General features: G+C 58.9%; 9 protein-coding genes across 10 annotated transcripts in view; 5 read left to right on the top strand and 4 right to left on the bottom strand.

The window, feature by feature from the left end:
* Positions 1-92: 92 nt before the first annotated feature.
* On the top strand, positions 93-776 carry GGTG_00173 (hypothetical protein; the record flags this gene model as incomplete). The annotated part of the gene is made up of 3 exons (XM_009217915.1): positions 93-183; positions 586-600; positions 727-776. 3 exons carry the CDS (start codon positions 93-95, stop codon positions 774-776), a joined length of 156 nt encoding a protein of 51 aa, XP_009216179.1.
* Positions 618-3069, bottom strand: GGTG_00172 (hypothetical protein). The gene has a single exon (XM_009217914.1). The coding sequence runs from the start codon at positions 2240-2242 to the stop codon at positions 902-904; it is 1341 nt and encodes a 446-aa protein (XP_009216178.1). The 5' UTR covers positions 2243-3069; the 3' UTR covers positions 618-901.
* A 1073-nt stretch (positions 3070-4142) lies between these two features.
* GGTG_00171 (hypothetical protein) lies at positions 4143-5434 on the top strand. The gene has a single exon (XM_009217913.1). It carries the CDS (start codon positions 4217-4219, stop codon positions 5267-5269), a length of 1053 nt encoding a protein of 350 aa, XP_009216177.1. The 5' UTR covers positions 4143-4216; the 3' UTR covers positions 5270-5434.
* On the bottom strand, positions 5316-8413 carry GGTG_00170. Of its 2 annotated transcripts, XM_009217912.1 has the most exons (8): positions 7864-8413; positions 7613-7741; positions 7520-7525; positions 7196-7377; positions 6737-6813; positions 6567-6663; positions 6075-6484; positions 5316-6021 (listed from the first exon to the last, which is right to left on the bottom strand). In XM_009217912.1, coding segments are annotated over exons 1-8 (954 nt in total). In that variant the 5' UTR covers positions 7916-8413; the 3' UTR covers positions 5316-6020. The 2 variants fall into 2 exon arrangements, with proteins under 2 accessions (XP_009216176.1, XP_009216175.1); XM_009217911.1 differs by having other exon boundaries at positions 5316-6484.
* A 358-nt stretch (positions 8414-8771) lies between these two features.
* On the bottom strand, positions 8772-13113 carry GGTG_00169 (hypothetical protein). The gene is made up of 2 exons (XM_009217910.1): positions 9277-13113; positions 8772-9212 (listed from the first exon to the last, which is right to left on the bottom strand). The coding sequence occupies exons 1-2, from the start codon at positions 12921-12923 to the stop codon at positions 9152-9154; spliced, it is 3708 nt and encodes a 1235-aa protein (XP_009216174.1). The 5' UTR covers positions 12924-13113; the 3' UTR covers positions 8772-9151.
* Positions 13114-13736: 623 nt separating this feature from the next.
* Positions 13737-15308, top strand: GGTG_00168 (hypothetical protein; the record flags this gene model as incomplete). Its single annotated transcript, XM_009217909.1, has 4 exons — positions 13737-14064; positions 14138-14264; positions 14348-14823; positions 14940-15308. The coding sequence occupies 4 exons, from the start codon at positions 13737-13739 to the stop codon at positions 15242-15244; spliced, it is 1236 nt and encodes a 411-aa protein (XP_009216173.1). The 3' UTR covers positions 15245-15308.
* Positions 14996-16611, bottom strand: GGTG_00167 (tRNA (guanine-N(7)-)-methyltransferase). Its single transcript, XM_009217908.1, has 3 exons — positions 16288-16611; positions 15990-16228; positions 14996-15900 (listed from the first exon to the last, which is right to left on the bottom strand). Exons 1-3 carry the CDS (start codon positions 16431-16433, stop codon positions 15410-15412), a joined length of 876 nt encoding a protein of 291 aa, XP_009216172.1. The 5' UTR covers positions 16434-16611; the 3' UTR covers positions 14996-15409.
* Positions 16612-16731: 120 nt separating this feature from the next.
* GGTG_00166 (homoserine dehydrogenase) lies at positions 16732-18428 on the top strand. The gene is made up of 2 exons (XM_009217907.1): positions 16732-16963; positions 17053-18428. Exons 1-2 carry the CDS (start codon positions 16927-16929, stop codon positions 18111-18113), a joined length of 1098 nt encoding a protein of 365 aa, XP_009216171.1. The 5' UTR covers positions 16732-16926; the 3' UTR covers positions 18114-18428.
* The window catches only part of GGTG_00165 (hypothetical protein), a 3723-nt gene continuing 2952 nt past the window's right edge, over positions 18395-19165 (top strand). Inside the window, exon 1 of the mRNA XM_009217906.1 lies at positions 18395-19124. Coding sequence (XP_009216170.1) covers positions 18529-19124 — 596 coding nt within the window. The 5' untranslated portion in view covers positions 18395-18528. The remainder of the gene's footprint in view (positions 19125-19165) is intronic.

Here is a 19165-nt window from a genome sequence, read left to right as displayed (position 1 = left end):
ATGGCGGCTCTTTGGATTTGTCCGTCGCTTATCGCAGGCGCAAAAGGAGTCTATATCAGCGGCATGGATCCACACGGGGAGGCTACACCACAATGGGTTATAGCAGAGGGCGCGGATGCAGTTGGTTTTCACTGGCCTGTTTCTGTTACTCCAAGGGCAGGAATGAAGAGTCCCCTGTGGCTCGTGAGTCCACTATCAAAAAGAAGGCGCGGCTTCGCTAGTGTAGGCGATCTTGCTACAACGAGGAGGGCGCTCCGAGAAACTTGCAATCATTTGATGAAAGAAATCGGAAATCTAGAGGCTAAAAAGGGGTTGGAAGAAAAGAATAGGTGGTTTAAGAGTGCTGCCCCCACTTGACCCTCTCACGTCTCTCGGTGCCGGGCGGCGATGCACCACGAGGTGGGCGACCAAAAGCGGCTCGGCGACCGAATTCCTTTCTAGAGTCGAACAAGAGGAATGGAGGTAGAGCGCCGGGCAAACGGTGGCTAGCCATATCAGCTGCTCTGTTGTAGTAGTAATTGACAGGGCTGGCGCCACGTCAATGACAGCTTCACTGTAAAAATGTTATGATGCGTTTTAACCTAGTGCCGGTATACGACTGTGAGTGGGACTGGAACTGGGGGAATACCTAATACCATCCTATCTTTTTACTTGCACATGGGTTTGAATTGTCGATGTGACATGTATGTTTCCTTGAACGAGCGACCGTACTTCTATTTACACCAGTACATAACCATCCAGACGTCCAAATACGCGTGGTCCTGTTGGAGGTATAAAAACATTCCGCAAAGCCCAAATGTAATGCGCTCACCCTGCTAATAACACAATATTAACGCCATCAAAAAAACACGGTCCTTTAAACGCCAAGCCACGCTGCTGCCCGCCGGCCCGGTGCATTCTACTACTTCCCGCCTCCAACCGGGCACCCTTGAGCTTTCCCGATATGCATCAACTTCTTGGCCATGCCCCTAAAGCTCTTCGGCCGCTCGGCCCGGACCGCGTCCCCCTTGGACTTGGGCGAGCCCAGCGCCTTCTTCGTCCTCGAGATCAGCGAGTCGAACGCCTCGGCCGCGGCCCCGGCCCTGGTCCTGCGGCTGCTGGCGACCGACGCCGTCTCTGCCAGCGCCAGGGCGCTCGAGGACCTGGCAAACGCCGGCGCCGGCGGTGTGGCCGGTGGATCTGGGCTGCTGCCGCCGTCCGCCGCCTTCTCTTTCGAGGGCTCCGGGTGCAGGTCGTCGCCCGACACAACGGTGCGGTCGAGGTCGTTTTTGGCGATGACCACGTCGTCGTCGTCGTCAAAGATCTTATCGGCGAACCCGCTGTCCCGGGCGGACGCGAGCGAACGCTGCCTGGGCCGGCCGCGTTCCGCGCTGCTCCTCGGGGACCCTTCGCGGATCCTCTCCTGGGCGAGCGTCTCCTCGCTCTTGTTGGGCCGGCTTGTCGGGCCGCCCTCCTTCGCCTCCATGACGCCGCTGTGGCTGTTTGTCGGGCTCGTCGGCGCGGTGCTGAGCTCGTCTCCGTGGGCCGTCTCGGCGCCCAGCGAGCGGACCGAGTCGGCGTAGCTGGAAACTGAGGCTGTGTCGCAAATCTCATCTGTGCTGGTGGGCTCTGTGGTGTGGTCTGTAGGTTCTGAGATGGTTTCTGGGGATTCTGGGACGGTGTTTGTTTGTGCTGAAGACTCTAGTGTTGGCTCTGGAGCGTCGGTAGGGGCGTTTGCGTCCTTGGGGACAGGTTCTGCCGCTTCTGCGCGCGGGGTCGTCTCATCGTCGACAGCATCGGTATCGTCGAGGACCAAATCAGATCCGATGACGTCATAATCAACGTCCCTGCAGGTCCCTGCCATCGCCGCGAGGCTGACGACGCCGGCGGCGTCGGCGAGAGGAGCCTCCGCGACGGGCCAGGAGTAGTCTCCCGTCTTGCGGTGCGAGGGCTCGAGGCACGACTCGAGCACCTCCATCTGGCCGATGATGTGGCGGAAGCGGCCCCTGGTGCCCCGGACCCCGGTGGTGAGGCACGCCAGCTCGGCGTCGCAGTCCCGGCGGAGGCTGCGCGCGATGTACGAGTGGCGGAGGAGCACGTGGCTCTCCGGCCCCGACGCCAGCATGGCGTCCAGCCGGGCCGAGCAGCCCCGGACGGCCTCGATGGCTGCCTCGCGGCCGACCCCGGCGTCGTCCTGCAGCATGGCCTCCAGGAGGCTGCTGTTCAGCTCGTCTAGCCGGCGCTGATGCGAGTCCATCTCCATGGCGTCTCTGTCGCGGCGGCGGCGGCGGCGGCGACGGTGGTGTGGTGGTTGGGTTATGCCCGTGGTGGGTGTTGCCGAGGTTGGAGGACCCAATTATTCGTTTGGTCGCTTCGCTTGTTGCAACAAGGCTCTCTCTCCACCCTCCTTTCCCCTCTCCGTCTCTTCTTGCCTTTTGTGTTTGGCGCAATGGCACAAAAGCTGAGCAGGCTCTTCATATGGATCCTTTATCTGATTTGAGCGCAATCAGTCATTTGTCGGAGGTGACGTTTTTCGTTTTGGCCGTTGTCCTCAGGCGGTGGCGTGGCTTGCCCAACGTTGCTCATCGAGACATAACTCTCGAGGAGGGACCCGACCCAAGTAGCTGTCGGGGTGGCAAAAAGATTCGCGCAATGCGGCTGGAACAGGACAGGCTTTCTAGGAAACCAGAAAGGACGCAGGCCACTGCACTTTCCCCTGCGTTTACTTCCTTTTTTATTGCAAGAGCGACGTGGTCGACCACAGCAATTGGTCCACGACAACAGGGCGCCATGCCTTGCTTCTTAAGCAGCTTATAGGTCGCACCAAGCACACGCCATCCATGCCACAACCCAACTAACCCCGCACCTACAGCCTGCAGCGAACAAAGAAGTTTCCCACCATACGTGTCAAGGCATGCCGCCATTAGATAGAATGGCGATGGATAGCCGAGGTTCTTGTCATGGGATTTTTTTCTTCTTCTTTTCGGCTGGCCGTGAACGGAGGGGAGAAGGAGTTGAAGAATGAAGAGTCAATAAAAAAGCATCGACAAAAACCATGCCAAGCGCCACGAGAAGCTGGGGGTGCTCTCATCAGCGCACACCAGGTACCCGACCGTGAGGCGCAAAAGTAACCTGCAGCGGGCAAAATGGGGCGGGACATGGCGTCCACCACCTACCCTTGCAAGCGGCCCCCAGAAACCCACCAGCTGGGCGGGCAGCCAACAGGCGCGTGCCCGGCGTCGGTGGTTGCACGCCAAGCCCGAGCCCGCTTGCATGGCCCTCCCCCAAAGTCCGCCGTAAGCGGTCGGTAGCATCTTCAGGCGCTCAGCTGAACGACCAGGATGGGATCGGCGGGGGGGAGCGGCACTGTTGAGCAGAGAGCGCCTGGGTTGCCAATAGGGACCAAGACGTCATGCAGTCAGCTCCGTCCCACCTTCCAGAGACCCGTATCTGCACCAAAACCTGCATGAGAGGGGGTGGGAGAGGCTGCCGGGCTACGGCGGTGCGCTGTGGCACGAATTGGGACAAGGGCCAGAATGGATGATGCAGAGTCTCGCGTCGGATTGCTTGCTTATGTACTTGGTAAATGAAGCGCGCCGAGACAATGAAGCTCAGAACATAGCAGGAGAGGACAGATCCCAGTTTAAGACCCGGTAAAAGAGGGCAGTTGGTTCTTGTTTGTGGTGTGCCGTGCAATAGCACCAGACCTGACTGAACGAATGGATGGTGCTGCACGTGCCGCCAGTGCAATCTGCCTGGTGGATTCAACGAAGAAAACCGTCGTCCGAGGGCATCGATGCGCTGCAACGAAAAAGGATAACAGATGGCGAAGAAACCAAAGAGATGGGGCTCTCAAACGAGTTCGGACGGGATTTCAGGGACAGTATCTCCCTGGCATCGCCCATTGATGCTCTAATCGCCGGGCCATGACGAAAGAGACCGACGCAGGTGGAATGGAAGGGCAACAGCGAAACATTAATAATGGCCGACGAGATTGGTAATCCCTCCTCGCGCTCATGTCTCTATCGAGGCGCATTCACCCGGGTACGACCTCGTGCCGTCGCAAAAAGGCCTGCCGGATTGAAAGCACGCCATCTGTCCATCTTCTTGCACCGACGCCGGGCTATTATTCATCAATCAAACCCCCACCAGAGACGGGACTACACCTACATAGAAGAGAGGGGGTGAGGGCGAGAGTATAGTGTAGGTTAGAGGTAGTTTGCCAGTCTCACAAACAATGATAAAGCTCAACCTTCCGCCGCTTCTGCTGCGCTCATCAGCCGGGTATCCAAGCCAGCAGCGCATTCGCACCATTTCCATCTTGAGTCATCGGCATAGTCCATCACGATCAGCCTTGCCAAAGCCGTTTCTGCAGGGACCGACGCACAACCACAACCACCAAAGACCCCCTGTACTTGCTTGGTACACCACCACAACCCCTACCAAGAACTCACCACCACCACCACCACCAGACATGGCCGCCGAACCCACCGGCCTGATCGCCAAGTCCGGCATCGAGCTGCTCACCACGGGCACCCCCAACGGCGTCAAGGCCTCCATCCTGCTCGAGGAGCTCAAGGACGCCTACGGACTCGAGTACACCTATCAAGCCATCGACATATCCAAAAACACCCAGAAGCAGGCCTGGTTCACGGCAGTCAACCCGAACGGCCGCATCCCCGCCATTGTCGACCACGACCGCAGCGGTTTCGCCGTCTTCGAGGGCGCCGCCATCCTGTCGTACCTGGCCCGCCACTACGACCCGCGGCACCTCCTCAGCTTCCCGCCCGGGTCCGACGACCACTCGGTCGCCGAGCAGTGGATCGCCTGGCAGCACGGCGGGCTGGGACCCATGCAAGGGCAGGCCAACCACTTCCTCTTCGTGGCCAAGGAGAATCCCTGGGGCGTCCAGCGCTACGTCGGCGAGACGGAGCGCCTCTACGGCGTTCTAGACAAGCGCCTGTCGGATCGCGACTACGTCGCCGGCCCTGAGAGGGGCCGCTACTCCATCGCCGATATTGCATTGGTCGGCTGGGTGAACGCCGGCCGCCTGTCTGGCCTGGACACGAAGCAGTTCCCCAGCGTCTACGCCTGGCTCGACCGCTGCCTCGCACGGCCCGCCACAAAGAGGGGCCTCGAAATTCCATCGGGGCCGAGCAAGTACGGAATCGAGGCCTTGGCAAAGCTGGAGGCCGAAGGCGACCAAGAGTTCCTCGCCAAGGACAAGGAGAAGCGCGAAAAGATTGCCGCCGCCAAAGCCCAGTACAACTACAAATACGCCTCTCCCTAAACGTGACCACATTGTCGTGGCCAGCGCATCAATGAGTAGAGGCTGCTTATTTGCCGTGAACAGATTCTCATTTGGGCTGAAGTATGTATGCTAGTTAGTAGCAACCTGCTGCAAATGGCGGGTCCGGACATTATGTATACGGTATAAGGTTTTTTTGCGTTAGGGTCGTGACATCTCAAGAGATACCAAAGCGCCAAGTACAGCATTGCATATGATGCCGTAGCCGGGCCTCCAAGGGCTCCAGAACAAACCATCGGATACTCGAGCGTCGTCGCGCCCAATGGGCGAGGCTATCGATCGTAAGTCAAGTCAAGCGCGCTTCGATGGTCCAGGTCCAGGTCCGTCGGCGTACCGGAATCCCAGGAAGGCCATGGCAGGTGATACAGAGAAACAAAACAAAAAGACACTAGCAAAACAACGCAACGAGAGAAATCCCCAAACTGATCATAGCTCATTGCCCGATATCCGGCGGATCCCGGACGCGAAGAATTCCGGGGAACAGGAGGTCTCCAGACCGCGATGGAACGACGAGAGTGATTCCACGAAGCCAAGAGGCGAGTTTTCGTTAGAACAGGTTGACACTGCAGTACAGGCGCTTGAAGACGATAACAACAGGGTCAAAAAAACACAAGGAGGCCGAAGGGCATATCCAGCTGTCGATAAGTCCGGCCAGTGTCGTCCAGAGGATCCTGGGAAGGTGGATAGCGTCCTCGAGCCGCGCACCAGGCGGGAGAATCGTTCTCCGAGTGAATCTACACATAAAGAGTAAGGGACGATACGCCCAGTGAGAGTGGAGTAGAATTACCAGTAGCGAGCCGGCCTATCGTACTCTCGCGGGTATCCTCCCTCGCGAGAGTAGCCGGCTTCACGCGGCGGGAAGTCCCGCGGCGGAGGGCGGTCGTAGGGTCTGCCGTTGGCATAGGGGTCGGGGGGCGGGTAGTCGCGCCTGTAGGGGTCGTCGTAGCGACCGCGAGGCGGCGGGTAGTCTTCGACGGGCCCACGGCGAGGCGGCGACCGGTAACGCGCTCTGTCATCGTAGTACTCCCGGCGAGGGGGGCTCCGCTCGCGATAACCATCGCGGTAGCCATCGCGACGGGGACTGTAACCACGAGGAGGCCCGCGACGGTCATAGTCGTCACCAGGAGGAGCATATGAGCGCCTTCCCGGAGGCGACCTGGAGCGGCCACGGTCACGCACAGGCGGATCGGCTTGAGCCTGGAGGGAAATTAGCCTCGCGTTCGTCGGTCTCGTGTCTTGGTTGTGTCTGTAGCAGGCTCGGGCGGGGCCGGAAACTTACGTTGGCGACGCATCTAACAACCTTCTCCTTGAATTCCTTGCCATCAAGTGCGTCAACGGCAGTAGCAAGGTCCGCAGCGGTCTCAAACTCGACAAAGCTAAAGCGGTACAGGGTTAGTCTGCGATCGCGGTCTCCATCTTGTGTTAGCCGAAAGAGTGGACAGAACTCACCCTTCCCCATTGTTACTGCGACCGGTTTCGGAGTAGACCACGTCCAGCTGGGACTGCCGGGCAAAGTCTTTCAGGTCCTAAATCCAGAGTCCGTGTAAGTGGAAAGCCAGGAGGGGTGAAAGCCGGAGAGCGACCAGGGCCGAATCCTTCCAAACGCGAGAGAGCCGGGGGGAGTCCAGAGAATCGTCGAAGGGTCCTTCTGCGCCAGATCACGACGACGAAAGCCTTTTCCTCAGAGATGTTTGAAACGGAAAAGGAAACCAAAACTTGGGCGCAATCCGAGCAGGAATTTGTCGCCACAGTGTAACCCCGCCGAGGTGGTCCGGCGGTTATGTCTTGGGGTAAACCAGCACAGAAAGGCGCATTCGTCGCCCACCAAAAACACACCAATGTCTGGGGCTCTCCTCAGGAACAGGAGATCCGTCGGTCCGGAAGCAAGGAACAGGAGGGATAACAGACCTGCCAGCTGGTGTCATTGGGGAGCCCGCTGATTTGCATGCGATACGGGGTCCGCCGAGGCCGGGGTGCGGAGCGCTCGCCACTGAAGCCGCTGCCGTTACCGGCGCCGCCTCCTCCATCGCGGTTGCGCGAGCCACGGGCAAACTGGACGGTGAGGCGCTCGCCCATAAATTGAGATCCGTCTTGGGTATCGCGGGTTAGTCGCCGGGTTGTCTTGGAGATGAGAAGCGTCGCAGTCCACCGTGGAGGTTTGGCCTAGGACCGTCGACCGGGGCGGTGTGGATGGGCCAAGTCAGATGCATCGGGGGAAGGGGAGGGACATACGGAAAGCTGTAGTAAAGAGTGAGACATCAGTTAGCACTCGAGGTACGGTGACGGGAAATTCGTTCGCGCCTTGCGGCCGGAAGCTATCATTACCTGGAACGACGTCGCGCGCGTCCATCATATCCTCGTACTCAATGAAGCCGAAGCCGTTCATGAGCTTGATTTCGGTGATCTTGCCAGTGCCATGGGCACCAAAGTGGCTCGCGACATCCTCCTTGGTGGCTGCGACGTTGTCAGAATGGCTCTGTTTGTGCAAACCCTGCATGCGACTGCAGGTGCGACGCAGCTTTGTTTTTTGGGCAGCTGCAAAGTCGGCAAAATGGGGCGCTGCTGCGTGGACGCACCTTGTCGGGGCAGGTTGCCCAAATAAAGGCGCGTTGACGATACCTCGGTCATGGTGTCGACCTGCGCTTGTCGGCCTGGGGAAGAGCCAGCAACGGTCCGACGGCTGATCGGGTTTGTTGTCGTGATTCCTTTGGGACGATGGGCGGGCAACACGAGATGTCGAGGTGCAGCAGCAAATGGAGACGGGGTTGGGGTGGGCGAGGCTGTGTGTGCGCGTGTGGGGTGGCTTTTTATCTTTTATGCGGGAAGGCGGTCGCTCTTGCCATGGAGCTTGCGAAAATCCTGGTGGAAACCAAAACAACCATGGAAGCGAGCGAGCAGGGGCCAACGGCAACCGTACGGGCGCTTGCTTTTTGTTTGGCTGGAGCGTGGAGGAGGAGCAAGCTCGCAGAAAAGCCGACACGCCAGGTGGAAAAACAGAACAGGACTCGACGACAAATCTTGCCGATGAGACGCGGTACCGTATATACGGCCTATTGGAACCTTGGGGGATGCTGGTGATGGAGGAGGCGGGCGGGCTGGTTGGGTTCTCGTCGAGCATAAATCGGGGCCGGGTCTCGTGAGCTTGGCCAATGGGCTGGGCGGGCAGGCAGCGTGTTGCTTGCCGCTCTCGCGTGAGGGTGGCAGGCAAGCTGGGCGTGCCAAAATATTGGCGGGCGCACCCAGGTCGCCCACAGATGTCGAAACTCTATCACTAACCCAAAACGGCTAGTGCTTCCGCTGCGGAGTGGGTCATCACACGCCGACCAAGCTGACAAACCGCCAATCAAAGCCATTGTCGCCCAGTGGTCGAACGCGCCTCCCACGCTCCCCAGGCGGGGACACTGCCCCATGCCACCCCCCCTGAAATTGGGATTGTCTGCCATGGCACGATCCATGCTGTCGACATGAAGGGAGGCTCGAGGGAGACTAACACGGCGGGATGCGAATATTGATCGACAGGGACAAACAAGCACGCAGTTTGCAGTTTGGATGACAAGACTGATCTTGGTTCTCCAATATGGTACCTACACAGTGCAACCTACCGAATACCAAGGAGCTGAACAGCAAACCTCCAACGCCTCTGATGCATGCATGGAATCAAGCCACCGTTAGAGCCTTGCGCCCCATAATCCCAAGAGTAATGCGAGATGACATGTCCGTTGGTAATAGTAACGGCCCAACCGGGCCAGAATGGTGCGTGAAAAAAGCAAAGTCAGGACAAATGCAAAAACACGCAATAAAAATAAACAACAACGCCCATGCTATGCGGCAGTCACCGATTCCAAACTTCCGTGCCTGCTCGGTTTAGTTCTCGGCAAACAAGACGTCGATCAGCTCGTCGAGAACGGTAAAGGCCAAGTGTGTGCTACACACCAGGTTAGCTTGAATCCCCGGGAGTCCGACCGGGGGAGCTGAGGACTGCAACTCACTTTAGCCGCTGGTTGTTCAGCGTTGCAAAGATGCGCCGGCTTGCCGCCTGCGCGTTCAGTCGGCCCACCACGCTTCCGGCAAGGTCGGGAACGAGCGTGGCCAGCATGACGCTGGCCTCTGTTCTGGTCCTCGACTTTTGCGCCGGAGTGCGGGGCTGCTTGTTCCTCTGCAGCTCGCCCCCGGGCCACATGTTGTCGCGCAACAGGCCCACGTAGCGTAGGATGGCGTCCTCCTGCGTCAGGAGCTTGACGTTGTCCCGGAGCTTCCGCTCGATCGTGCCCCCGAGCAGCTGGTGGAGGACAACGACCACTGCCCGGCCACGCAACCAATTATTACCCCTGTTGAGCTCGAACACCTCAAGAAATACGTCGCAAATCGGCTTCACAAACGGCTCGAGCTCTTTGTTCTCGAAGGCGTTCAATTCTGCCTCGGCCTCTGCTGCAGATATGGCACCATCACCGCTGGTGTCTAGTGGCATCGCGTTGAGCTGGCTGGTTGCTGCTGCGATGAGGTTCTGGCCTGCGAGTGAAAGTTGGTCGAGCACAGGGATACTGCCCAGGATGTCCTCCATTCCGTCCGCTACCGAGTCGTACAATCGTGTGATCATATCCTTCTTGTCCTCCCGGTCCACGAGATCTTGTCCTTGGGTTATCGCGCTCTGTGAGAGGAATGCTCTGAGATCCCGGCTGCGACACGCCTCGGGCAGGAGCAGCAGCTCCCGGAGATATTTCTCCAGCGCTTCCCTGCGTTTCTGGAGAAAGTCGTTTTGGAGTTTCATGACCATCCGGCGACGCGGGAAATCGAGGTTGCGAACTGACGGGTACCGGGAACGAAGCTTTTGATGCAGCTCCAAGAACTCACTGTACCGCCGTGTGACAGGCCAGGTGGCTGCCGGCATCTTTTCTCCAGCGTCCCGTGAGACCTCAATGACATAGAGCGCAAACTCCTTGCCGTCGTCATCTCTGCCGACCTGTATGGACTTGATGCTGATCGTCGAGCGGCCGTATAGGCTGTTATCGCTCTCCTGGATTACATACTGCTGTCTCTGCAGTTCTTTCCTGCGTATTTCCCGCTGCAGGCTGGCCCTGGATTTCCGAAGAATCCTCAGCTCTGCTGTATTATTTGTGAGTTCCGCCTTACGCAGCAGAGATTCGACGATGGCATTTTGGGAAACCAGCCGGTCTATATCGTTGGTCAAGACAGTGATGGCTTCGGCAAGACCCAGATCTCCGGGGGCAGCCTCATGTACTTGATCTTCGTCGTCGTCGTCGTCCTTGTCCTCGTCCAGATCATCGCGTTCGTCAGGGAGATACTTGTCCTCGTCGGCAAATAGATCGTTGTCCTCAAAGACGCCAATCCTGGATGACGCGCTCACGAGACCTAGGGAAGCCAAACTCGGCTTCTCTGGCTCTTTCTGGGGTTGGCCTGGACGCGCCACGTCAAGCGAGCCCCGCTTCGAGCCGCGGTTGCATTCCGTGTCGGGGGAGAAAAGGCTCGAGCCCTCATCATCTGCTGAAAACAGCGATTCCCGGAGATCTTCGGCTGTTGGCACTTGACTGTCCTCCATGATTGTGTTGAGCGCATCCTCGACCGCCTTCACCACATGGGTATCGGGGGTGGGTTGGGTGAGGTCCTGATCTAAGCTTTGGACAGAGTCTGCCAATGCATCATTGTCCACGTCCTCGTCGTCAAATAAGGGATTTGGAGATGCGTCTTCGTCTAGAGACCGTCGAGGGATGAGTAGAGGGTCGGCGCTATTGCCGTTTCCATGCATGGATCTGATATCCGCCACGGAGCCAGCCCTACGGGTATGGCGCGGACCAGGCTGAAGACGGGTAGCCAGACGCGAGATGTGATTAGTTTTAGGAGCGGTCGTGAAGGATTGCGATGCTCTGCTCATAATAGGCGGAGCCACCGGTGGGTGCGGTCCGTTGTCGGTAGTGACACTAGCCGCCGCACTGGAGGCCTCTTCGGCTGCGAGACACTTGTAAAACAAGTCGGACTTTTTGAAATTTTGGAAGTGATTGAGCTTCATCTCGTCGAGGACTGCAGTCTGTGCGCGTAAAATGGCACGGCGAGCCCTGTAGTACTGTGCGGGTGTGGCGGCCTTCCCAGCACTGAGAAACTCTTGCACAAGCCTCTTGGCCGAGCTGGGGACCTTGAGGACTGGCATGGAGAGGTATGCCTGGTATATCTGGGCCAGGTCGAGCCTGTCCGAATCGCTCCATGGCGGTAATGCCAGCGGAAGTTGCTCGGTCTCTGGGCCGTCGTCCTCCAGCGGGTTCCGAAACCCGTCCACGACAATCCAGAACTGGACCAACGGCAGTAGGCGTTGCCGGTCCATGTATTCCATGAAGTAGGACAGCCCGGAGGCGTCCCGAAGTAGCTCCTCGAGCGGTGCGTTCTCCAGTCTAGAAAAGCTTGGTGCCTGTGCCATAACTGGCGGCTGTGCGGCACGCCGGTCACCACCTGCAGCTAGTTGATGCACCCGCTGGTCAAGAAGCCTCTTGCCCATGTCGAGGCGGCGGAGGTAGACCTGATCCTGTCCCTCTCTTTGAGATTCCCTCTTGAGCTGGCTCGCCACCTCGCTTCTGAATCTCCGGGCGTCCGAGAGGTTGTTGACCTTCTTCACTGACCGAACAAACTTCTCGAACCGACGCTCGCTGTCGCCAGGGGCGAGCCTGGGAAAGGCCGGTGGCTTCCCCGTCTTCGGGGCCGGTTGCGCATGCTGGTCTAGGGCGGCGCGCAGCTTCCTCACGGTCGACCGGTCCTGCAGCATGCTCCGGCCGTAGTTCTCCATGACCTGGTTCCAGGTGTCCGGGTCGGCTAGCATACCCATGACCGAGGAGAGAACGGCACAGGCGACTATCTCCCTGATTAGGACCGAGACCGCACGGCTCCTGAGCATGTTGTCGGGCAAGACCTTGGGCAAGATTCTGGAGACAACACCACGGAGGTACTCCTGCTGCGCCACTCTCGTGTCTGTGTGCGACAGGCTCGCTGCCGGGTGCAGCCTCCCGTCGTTGTACTTGGAGGCGATGGCCAGGTCGAGCTCCTCGGACTCGGTGACGGAGCGGTTGAGCTTCCTGCCCCTGACGGACCTCTCGGCATCGTAGAAGCTCCGGACGTGGGCGGTCAGGACAGGCACCAGGCGGCCGGTCAGGATCTCGGCCAAGTCGACATGGCGCAGCCGGTCGCAGACGTTGACGAGGGCACCGCCGATGGCGCGGTCGACCTCGTTCGTAAAGGCGGGGTTCTTGCTGATGCTGCCGTACCACGACTGGACAAAGTCGCGCACGATGAGGTGGACTAGCTGCTCGAGCGCCTGCGACACCTTGGGCGCATCGGGGACGAGCGGCGGGGGTTTGTACGACTGGCGGGCATCGAGGGCGGCGAGCTCGGCGGACCAGGCGGCGGGGGCGACGAAGGCGACGCCGTGGGGCCGCGCGGAGCGGCGGCGGTCGGCGTAGTGGGGGCCCCTGGAGGAGAGCAGGACCAGGGCGAGGACGGCCAGGAGGGCGAGCAGAAGGCCGGCGATGAAGGCATAGCCGGCGAATCGGAGGGTCGGGAACCAGTGGGTTGCGTAGCCCCAGGCGATGAAACTTGCGAGCCCAGCAAGGATCACGTCCCGTCCCTTAAGGGCCATAATAGGGAAGTTCAGGTTCCTGTGTCCGAGAGGAGCCGGTAGCCCATCGTTTGCTGTTGGGAGGTGTGGAGAGCCGACGTATCATTCTTGTCCACGTCGGAGCAGGAGAGGCGCCGTCACCGCCGTGGCTGCGGCTGTGAGCAAAGCTCCAGCGGAGGTGCTGTGGGCTATCCTGAACAGCTCGTGTCGGACGGTGAAATGACACAATGGCAATTTGATAACGGCCGATGGAGCCTGGCACATGGGGTCAGACCCGCTTGTCGCTGGAGTGGACCGTGCGCCAACACAACGGCACTTGCACCGCCATCATGACCGTTGTGTTGGTTTCTGTTGCCGTTATTTCGCATGTGATGCATTTTGTGAGCTTACAAAAGAATCCTACCCATTTCAACTTCACATTCGAAAATCCCGAGCGCTTTCGGGGTTCTCTCAATTGTCGCCGACGGAGAACGGGCTAGCTAATGCACCCCGTCGGGGCTATCGGGTCGTCGGCATTTTTGTCTTAGCTGATGTAGGGGATGAAGCAGCAACAGGCTGGCTGTGCAGGGCCGACGATACTATACTCTCTATATCCATCACCCTCAAGTCTGTAAAGCCGACGAATTCACCGAAGTCTCACGCAGACATGGACTTATTTGGGATAGAGGATGTTCCAGCCAGGCGCTTTGTAGGATGTATGCTTGGTATATATATTCGGCCAAATCCATCCCCCAATGTGATGTTTCCCAAGGTCGGCAAGAATCTCAATAGCTTCAGCGAACACTCTCGTAGTCACACGCAACTCGACAACCTCGAAACACGCCCGGTATCAGCATGGCCACTCTCAGCGGATTCGTCCCCGGAGCTGAGCTCGACACATCAGTTGCAGAACTCTCCCAGGCCGTACGCGACCTCAGGTCGAGCGCAGGGCTCGGTGCCGTCGACCCCAAGCAGCGTGGGAAAGCCATTGAGCTGGCCCAGACAGTGCTGGGGTCCCTCAAGCACCCTATCGAGGCCATGATGGACGAGTACTTTGGTATTTCCTTCATAATGGCCACCCGTCTGTTCGCTTCCCTAGGAGGTTTTGAACACATCCCGTCCGAGGAACCAATCTCGTACAATGATCTCGCCAAGAAGTTGGATTCTGATACCTCCTTGATCAGTATGTTTGCTGGGATCGATAGGTAGCTACACTTGCTGTTTATGCTGAACACTTACTGACTGCATGACGAAAGAGCGGGTCGCTTGGGTGCTTGTCGCCAACGGCCTCCTGAAGCAGGTCGACAGCGACAAGGTGACGCACACGCCGAGATCCAAGGTCTTTGCTGGGCCTCACTCGCTACATCCAGCGTTTCAATATATGTGAGCGCCAAGGCCATTCATATGTGCAAAGGCCACCACCTTCTCTCCGATACCTGTTCTAACGATGCGCCCTCGCTGTCAAGGGCGTCCGTGAGTATCCCTGTCCTGTTCGCCCTCCCGGACTACTTCGAAAAGTACGGGCGCAAGGAGCCGGCGACTCGGACGCACACACCATATTCCTTTGCGCATGGGAAACCCGAGTTGACGGTATGGGAGGTGATGCGGCAGGACTCCGACCGGAACGGGGTCGCCGAAGGCATGAGAGCCTTTGGCGCGTTCGAGAAGATGATGCCCATGGCGGGCGTTTACGACTTTGGCTGGGTGGCTCGCGAGGCAGCCGCCGACCCTGCCGGCACCAGAGCACTTGTAGTGGACGTGGGCGCCAGCAAAGGCCACGTCACCAAGGCCATCTGCGAAAGCACCCCGGGCCTCCCCATGAGCCGCTGCGTCCTGCAGGACCTTCCCGAGGTCGTCGCGGAGCTGGAGAAGGCGGACGACCCGGCGCTCCGGGATGCGCAGAAGATTGCTATGGACTTCCACCAGGAGCAGCCTGTCAAAGGTGAGTGGCATTCATGGCCCGTCTTCCACCCTTTGTTGCATGTTCCGTGGCCAAAATTAGTTCCCATGAGATCTGCCGCCCAGTTACTGACGATTGTGAAAACGACCCATGTCCAGGGGCACTGGTCTACTTCATCCGTCGCTGCCTGCACGACTACGGCGACGAGGAGTGTGTTGAAATCCTGCGCGTGATCGCCGACGCCATGGCACCAGATAGCAGGCTGGTCATTATGGAACAAATCATGTCCAACCCGCCAATCGCCATGTGTGCGGCCACGGATTTGTTCATGATGAATTTAGGCGGTAAGGAAAGAACAGTCGAGGGGTTCGGCGAGCTAGCTTCCAAGGCCGGGCTGAAAATCAGCAATGTGAACCTAACGGAGGGGTTCGGTCTGAGCGCTGTTGAATGTGCCCAGGCTTGAGAGTCGAAACATGGCATACTCTAGAGATATGAAGATCGATGTGGCTGGAGAAGATGCTGTGGGGTTTGCTGTGAGCATCTCCGCTTGGGGGACTTGGGTCAGTGGCCAGCCTTGCACGGGAAGCTTAACAGTTCTAAATACATCTTTTCTCGAATACGCTGCTGATCACCATGGCGGCTCCTCCATGCGCCTGAACAGCGCGACATACTTTTGGCCGTTGTTCCTCGTCACCTTCTTCCCCTCCTCTGTTTCGAACCGCATTATGCGGACGCAAGGGTCGGCCTCCTGCTCGTCCTCGGGGACCCTGATGAAGGAAGGGTGGGACTCAAAGTGACCGACCATCCACTCGTGCAGGTCCTTGACGTCGGTGATAGTGTAGATTATCCCAGTGCCCGGACGCAGGACATAGGCGTACTCGGAGTTGAGCGTAGTCGACACGATGCGCTGCTTGTGCTTCCGCGCCTTGAAGTGTGGGTCCGGGAAGCAGATGAAGATCTTGGACAGCTGTGCGCGCCGGAAGAAGTTGGGCAGGAACTTCATCGTGTTGGCGCGGACGCACGCGATGTTTTGGTACAGCTTCTCTTTCTCATGTTGAATGCGCAGCGCCCGGATCTTGTCCTCCACGAACCCAGTGACCTGGGTGCGAATCTCCATGCCTGGGTGCCAAGGCGAGCGGATCGACCGGCTTGTTAGCACGCCCAAAGAGTCACCGCCATCGTGCAGCGTACCTGGGCGCTTCGCTCACCTAGTATCAAGGAATCCGGCAGCTCTGGCGAGAGGGCCATCAACAAGCCCCCGAACCCACAGCCGATGTCGGCAACCTCAACATCCTTCAGTAGCCTTTTTGGTAGGCGCTGACCTGCGGCCGAGGACTCCTCGGGGGTGACCTCACTCCCTGTTGTTATCTCCGCGTCGACAGTATCTTCAGCAGCCTTGTATGCGGGATACAGTTGCGCCCAGTCCATGTGGTCTGGGGAGACGGGGCTTGCACCAGTGTCAGCACATGTGTGCAAGCTCGGATGGGCGCGGCGACAGTCGCTCACTATGTAAGGTTATGGTCCGAAAAGGGGTTCGCGTGCGCCCGCTGGCGATAGAACCTTTTCCGAGGCAGCGCTACGACGCCATCTGAGTTGTTCTTTTGCGCCTCGCGGTAGCCCTTGCGCTGGTTGGTTTTGTTGCCTCCCCCCATCGCGTCACCTGTCACGGGTTTCTCTCGACGCTGTTGTTGGGGGTGAAGATGATGGATCCTAGAAGTCCGGGTGTGAAGATTTTCTGGATTTTGTATAGGTATGCTTTGTGATCTGGGATCCAATTGAATTCAATGCATGAGATTGCCGTGTTGGAGAGGCTTGAAAACTGCATTTGGTGTGAGTTGAGGAGTGGGGTCTCAATATGTTGAAGCGGCGCTAGCTCTGGGTGGATATGGGCCCAGCTCTCAGCACTGATGCGGGCCAGTTCGGGAGGTGACGTCTGGCGCTGTCGTGGTGCCATCCCGCCGTGATCGGAGAGCTCCTGGACGGTTTTCAACCCCACCATGGTTGCAGCTCAAGTGTCAAGTGTCATTCTCGAGACCACGCTTACACTGGCCTGCAAAGATATTTTGAGAAAAAGACTGCTCATTACTCCCTGCCCATATTCGATTCGTCTCCAAGAATAGAAACAGGTCTCTGCTCTTGAAGAAAATGGCGTCCAAGAACCAGGTTTTTATCGCCATCATTGGTATGTGTAAAAAGTGGTAACACCAGGGGTCACCAACGACAGCATATGCAACAGCAGCATCCTTCCTGCTAACATGGATTCACTCCCAGGCGCCGGTGGTGTCGGCAAGTGCTTCATCGGCCAGCTGACGGAGCTGGCCAAGCGACGGCCTTCGCCTCGGCTGAGCCTCTGCTACGTCGCCACGAGCAAAAAGGCACTGTTCCACAATGACTATGCCGAGGTTCCCACGGCCGACGTCGTGGCCGCTGTGGCCGCCTCATCGCGCGCCCCTCCGGCCCTGTCTGAGCTGGCCGAGTACCTCGCCAAGGCTCCGGCCAAGGTGGTGCTGGTCGACAACACCAGCTCGCAGGACGTCGCCGACAGCTATCCTCTCTTCCTCTCGCGCGGCGTCAGCATCGTCACGCCCAACAAGAAGGCCTTCTCGGGCTCCTTCTCGCTCTGGCGCGATATCTTTGCCGCATCGGCCACGTCGGGCGCAAAGGTCTTCCACGAGGCCTCGTGCGGCGCCGGCCTGCCTATCATCTCCACCATCAAGGACCTCGTTGACACGGGCGACGAGGTCACTAGGATCGAAGGAGTGCTGAGCGGTACCATGTCTTTCCTCTTCAACTCGTTTGCCCCTCTCAACGGCGCCGGTGGCAAGTGGTCGGCCGAGGTGGCCAAAGCCAAGGAGCTCGGCTACACAGAGCCCGACCCGCGTGACGATCTCAACGGACTCGATGTCGCCAGGAAACTGACCGTGCTCGGCCGCCTGGCTGGGCTCGAGATCGAGTCGCCCACCTCGTTCCCTGTCCAGAGCCTCATCCCCAAGGCGCTCGAGTCGGTGGCCAGCGGCGACGAGTTCATGCAGAGGCTGCCCGAGTTCGACTCGGAGATGGAGGAGATCAAGGCTGCAGCCGAGCGTGAGGGCAAGGTCGTCCGGTTCGTCGGCAGCATCGACGTGGGCGCCAAACAGGTCAAGGTCGGCCTGGAGAAGTTCGACCGCTCGCATCCCATTGCCGCGCTCAAGGGCAGCGACAACATTATCAGCTTCTACACCAAGCGCTACGGTGCCAACCCGCTGATCATTCAAGGTGCCGGGGCTGGTGGCGAAGTGACGGCGATGGGCGTGACGAGCGACTTGCTCAAGGTGCTGGCACAGATCTCATAGCAGATCTTTGCGCCTCAGCTGTGAATATCTCAAATGCGTTTACAGGAGAGAAAAAAAAGGTGCATCGGAATGGCAATCAAACGAAGATACTCCACCGAATACTTCAAGGCTTAAGTCATAGGAGCTGATTAGGTGTCGGCCAATATTGATGTTGTTGTTATTATGGAGATTAGTTGAGGTGACTGAGGTCATTAATTGTTGGCTTTGGAGCTTAATCGAGGTTCCTGTATCGATAATGGCTCCCACAGGGGTTTGCTCTAGCGCGGGACCCACTGGAGGTACCTGCAAGTTTAGCACAGGACAGCGTGCCAGGCGAATGGCAAACGTTCACGTGTGAAATCATCAATTCCACGCCCGCACACACAAAGACCCATCACGGGGAGACACCACATCCTCCTCGTCTGCCCTCAGAGCGATGCCACAGGATCCGAACCTCTACGGCCAGCCGCCGCCAAAACGGCAGCGGAAGGCGATGGACCTGTCGAGCTCGCTGTCCTTTTCCGCCCAGCTCGGCTCGCTCCTTTCGAAGCCGCCCACGGCGTCGTCCTCCTCATCCACACCCGCGCCCGCCACCGCCACCAAGGGCCGGACACGCCCCTCCAAGACCGACGACATATTCGCCGGCGTCAAGGCTAAGCGCAAGGATGGCGCTAAGCGCGACTTTGACGCGCCAGACGGCCGCCGCGGGGGCGGCAACAAGCTCCGCCTGCGCTCGCCGACGGGCACCTTCGAGTCGGAGCGCGAGCGCGAGGCCGCCCGTCTGAACATGGAGGAGAAGGCCCGCCGGTACGCCGCCATGAAGCGCGGCGACTACGTCCCCGACGCCCGCGCCGGCCCGGGCACCGGCGACCGCGACCCGCTCGTCGACTTTGACCGCAAGTGGGCCGAGAAGCACCTCGACAAACCCCTAGGCGGCGGCGGTGGCTCATCCTCCGCAGATTCTTCGGACGACGACGACGGCGGCGGCAACGCGGACGGCAACGACACCGAGGTCATAACCTACACGGACGAGTTCGGCCGCACCCGCCGCGGCACGCGCGCCCAGGCCCGGC

This window comes from Gaeumannomyces tritici (assembly GCF_000145635.1).
Source record: "Gaeumannomyces tritici R3-111a-1 unplaced genomic scaffold supercont2.1, whole genome shotgun sequence".
Classification (NCBI taxonomy): Eukaryota; Fungi; Ascomycota; class Sordariomycetes; order Magnaporthales; family Magnaporthaceae; genus Gaeumannomyces; species Gaeumannomyces tritici.
Note: the sequence above shows the minus strand (reverse complement) of the source record. Positions and strands in the feature narration are given on the sequence as shown.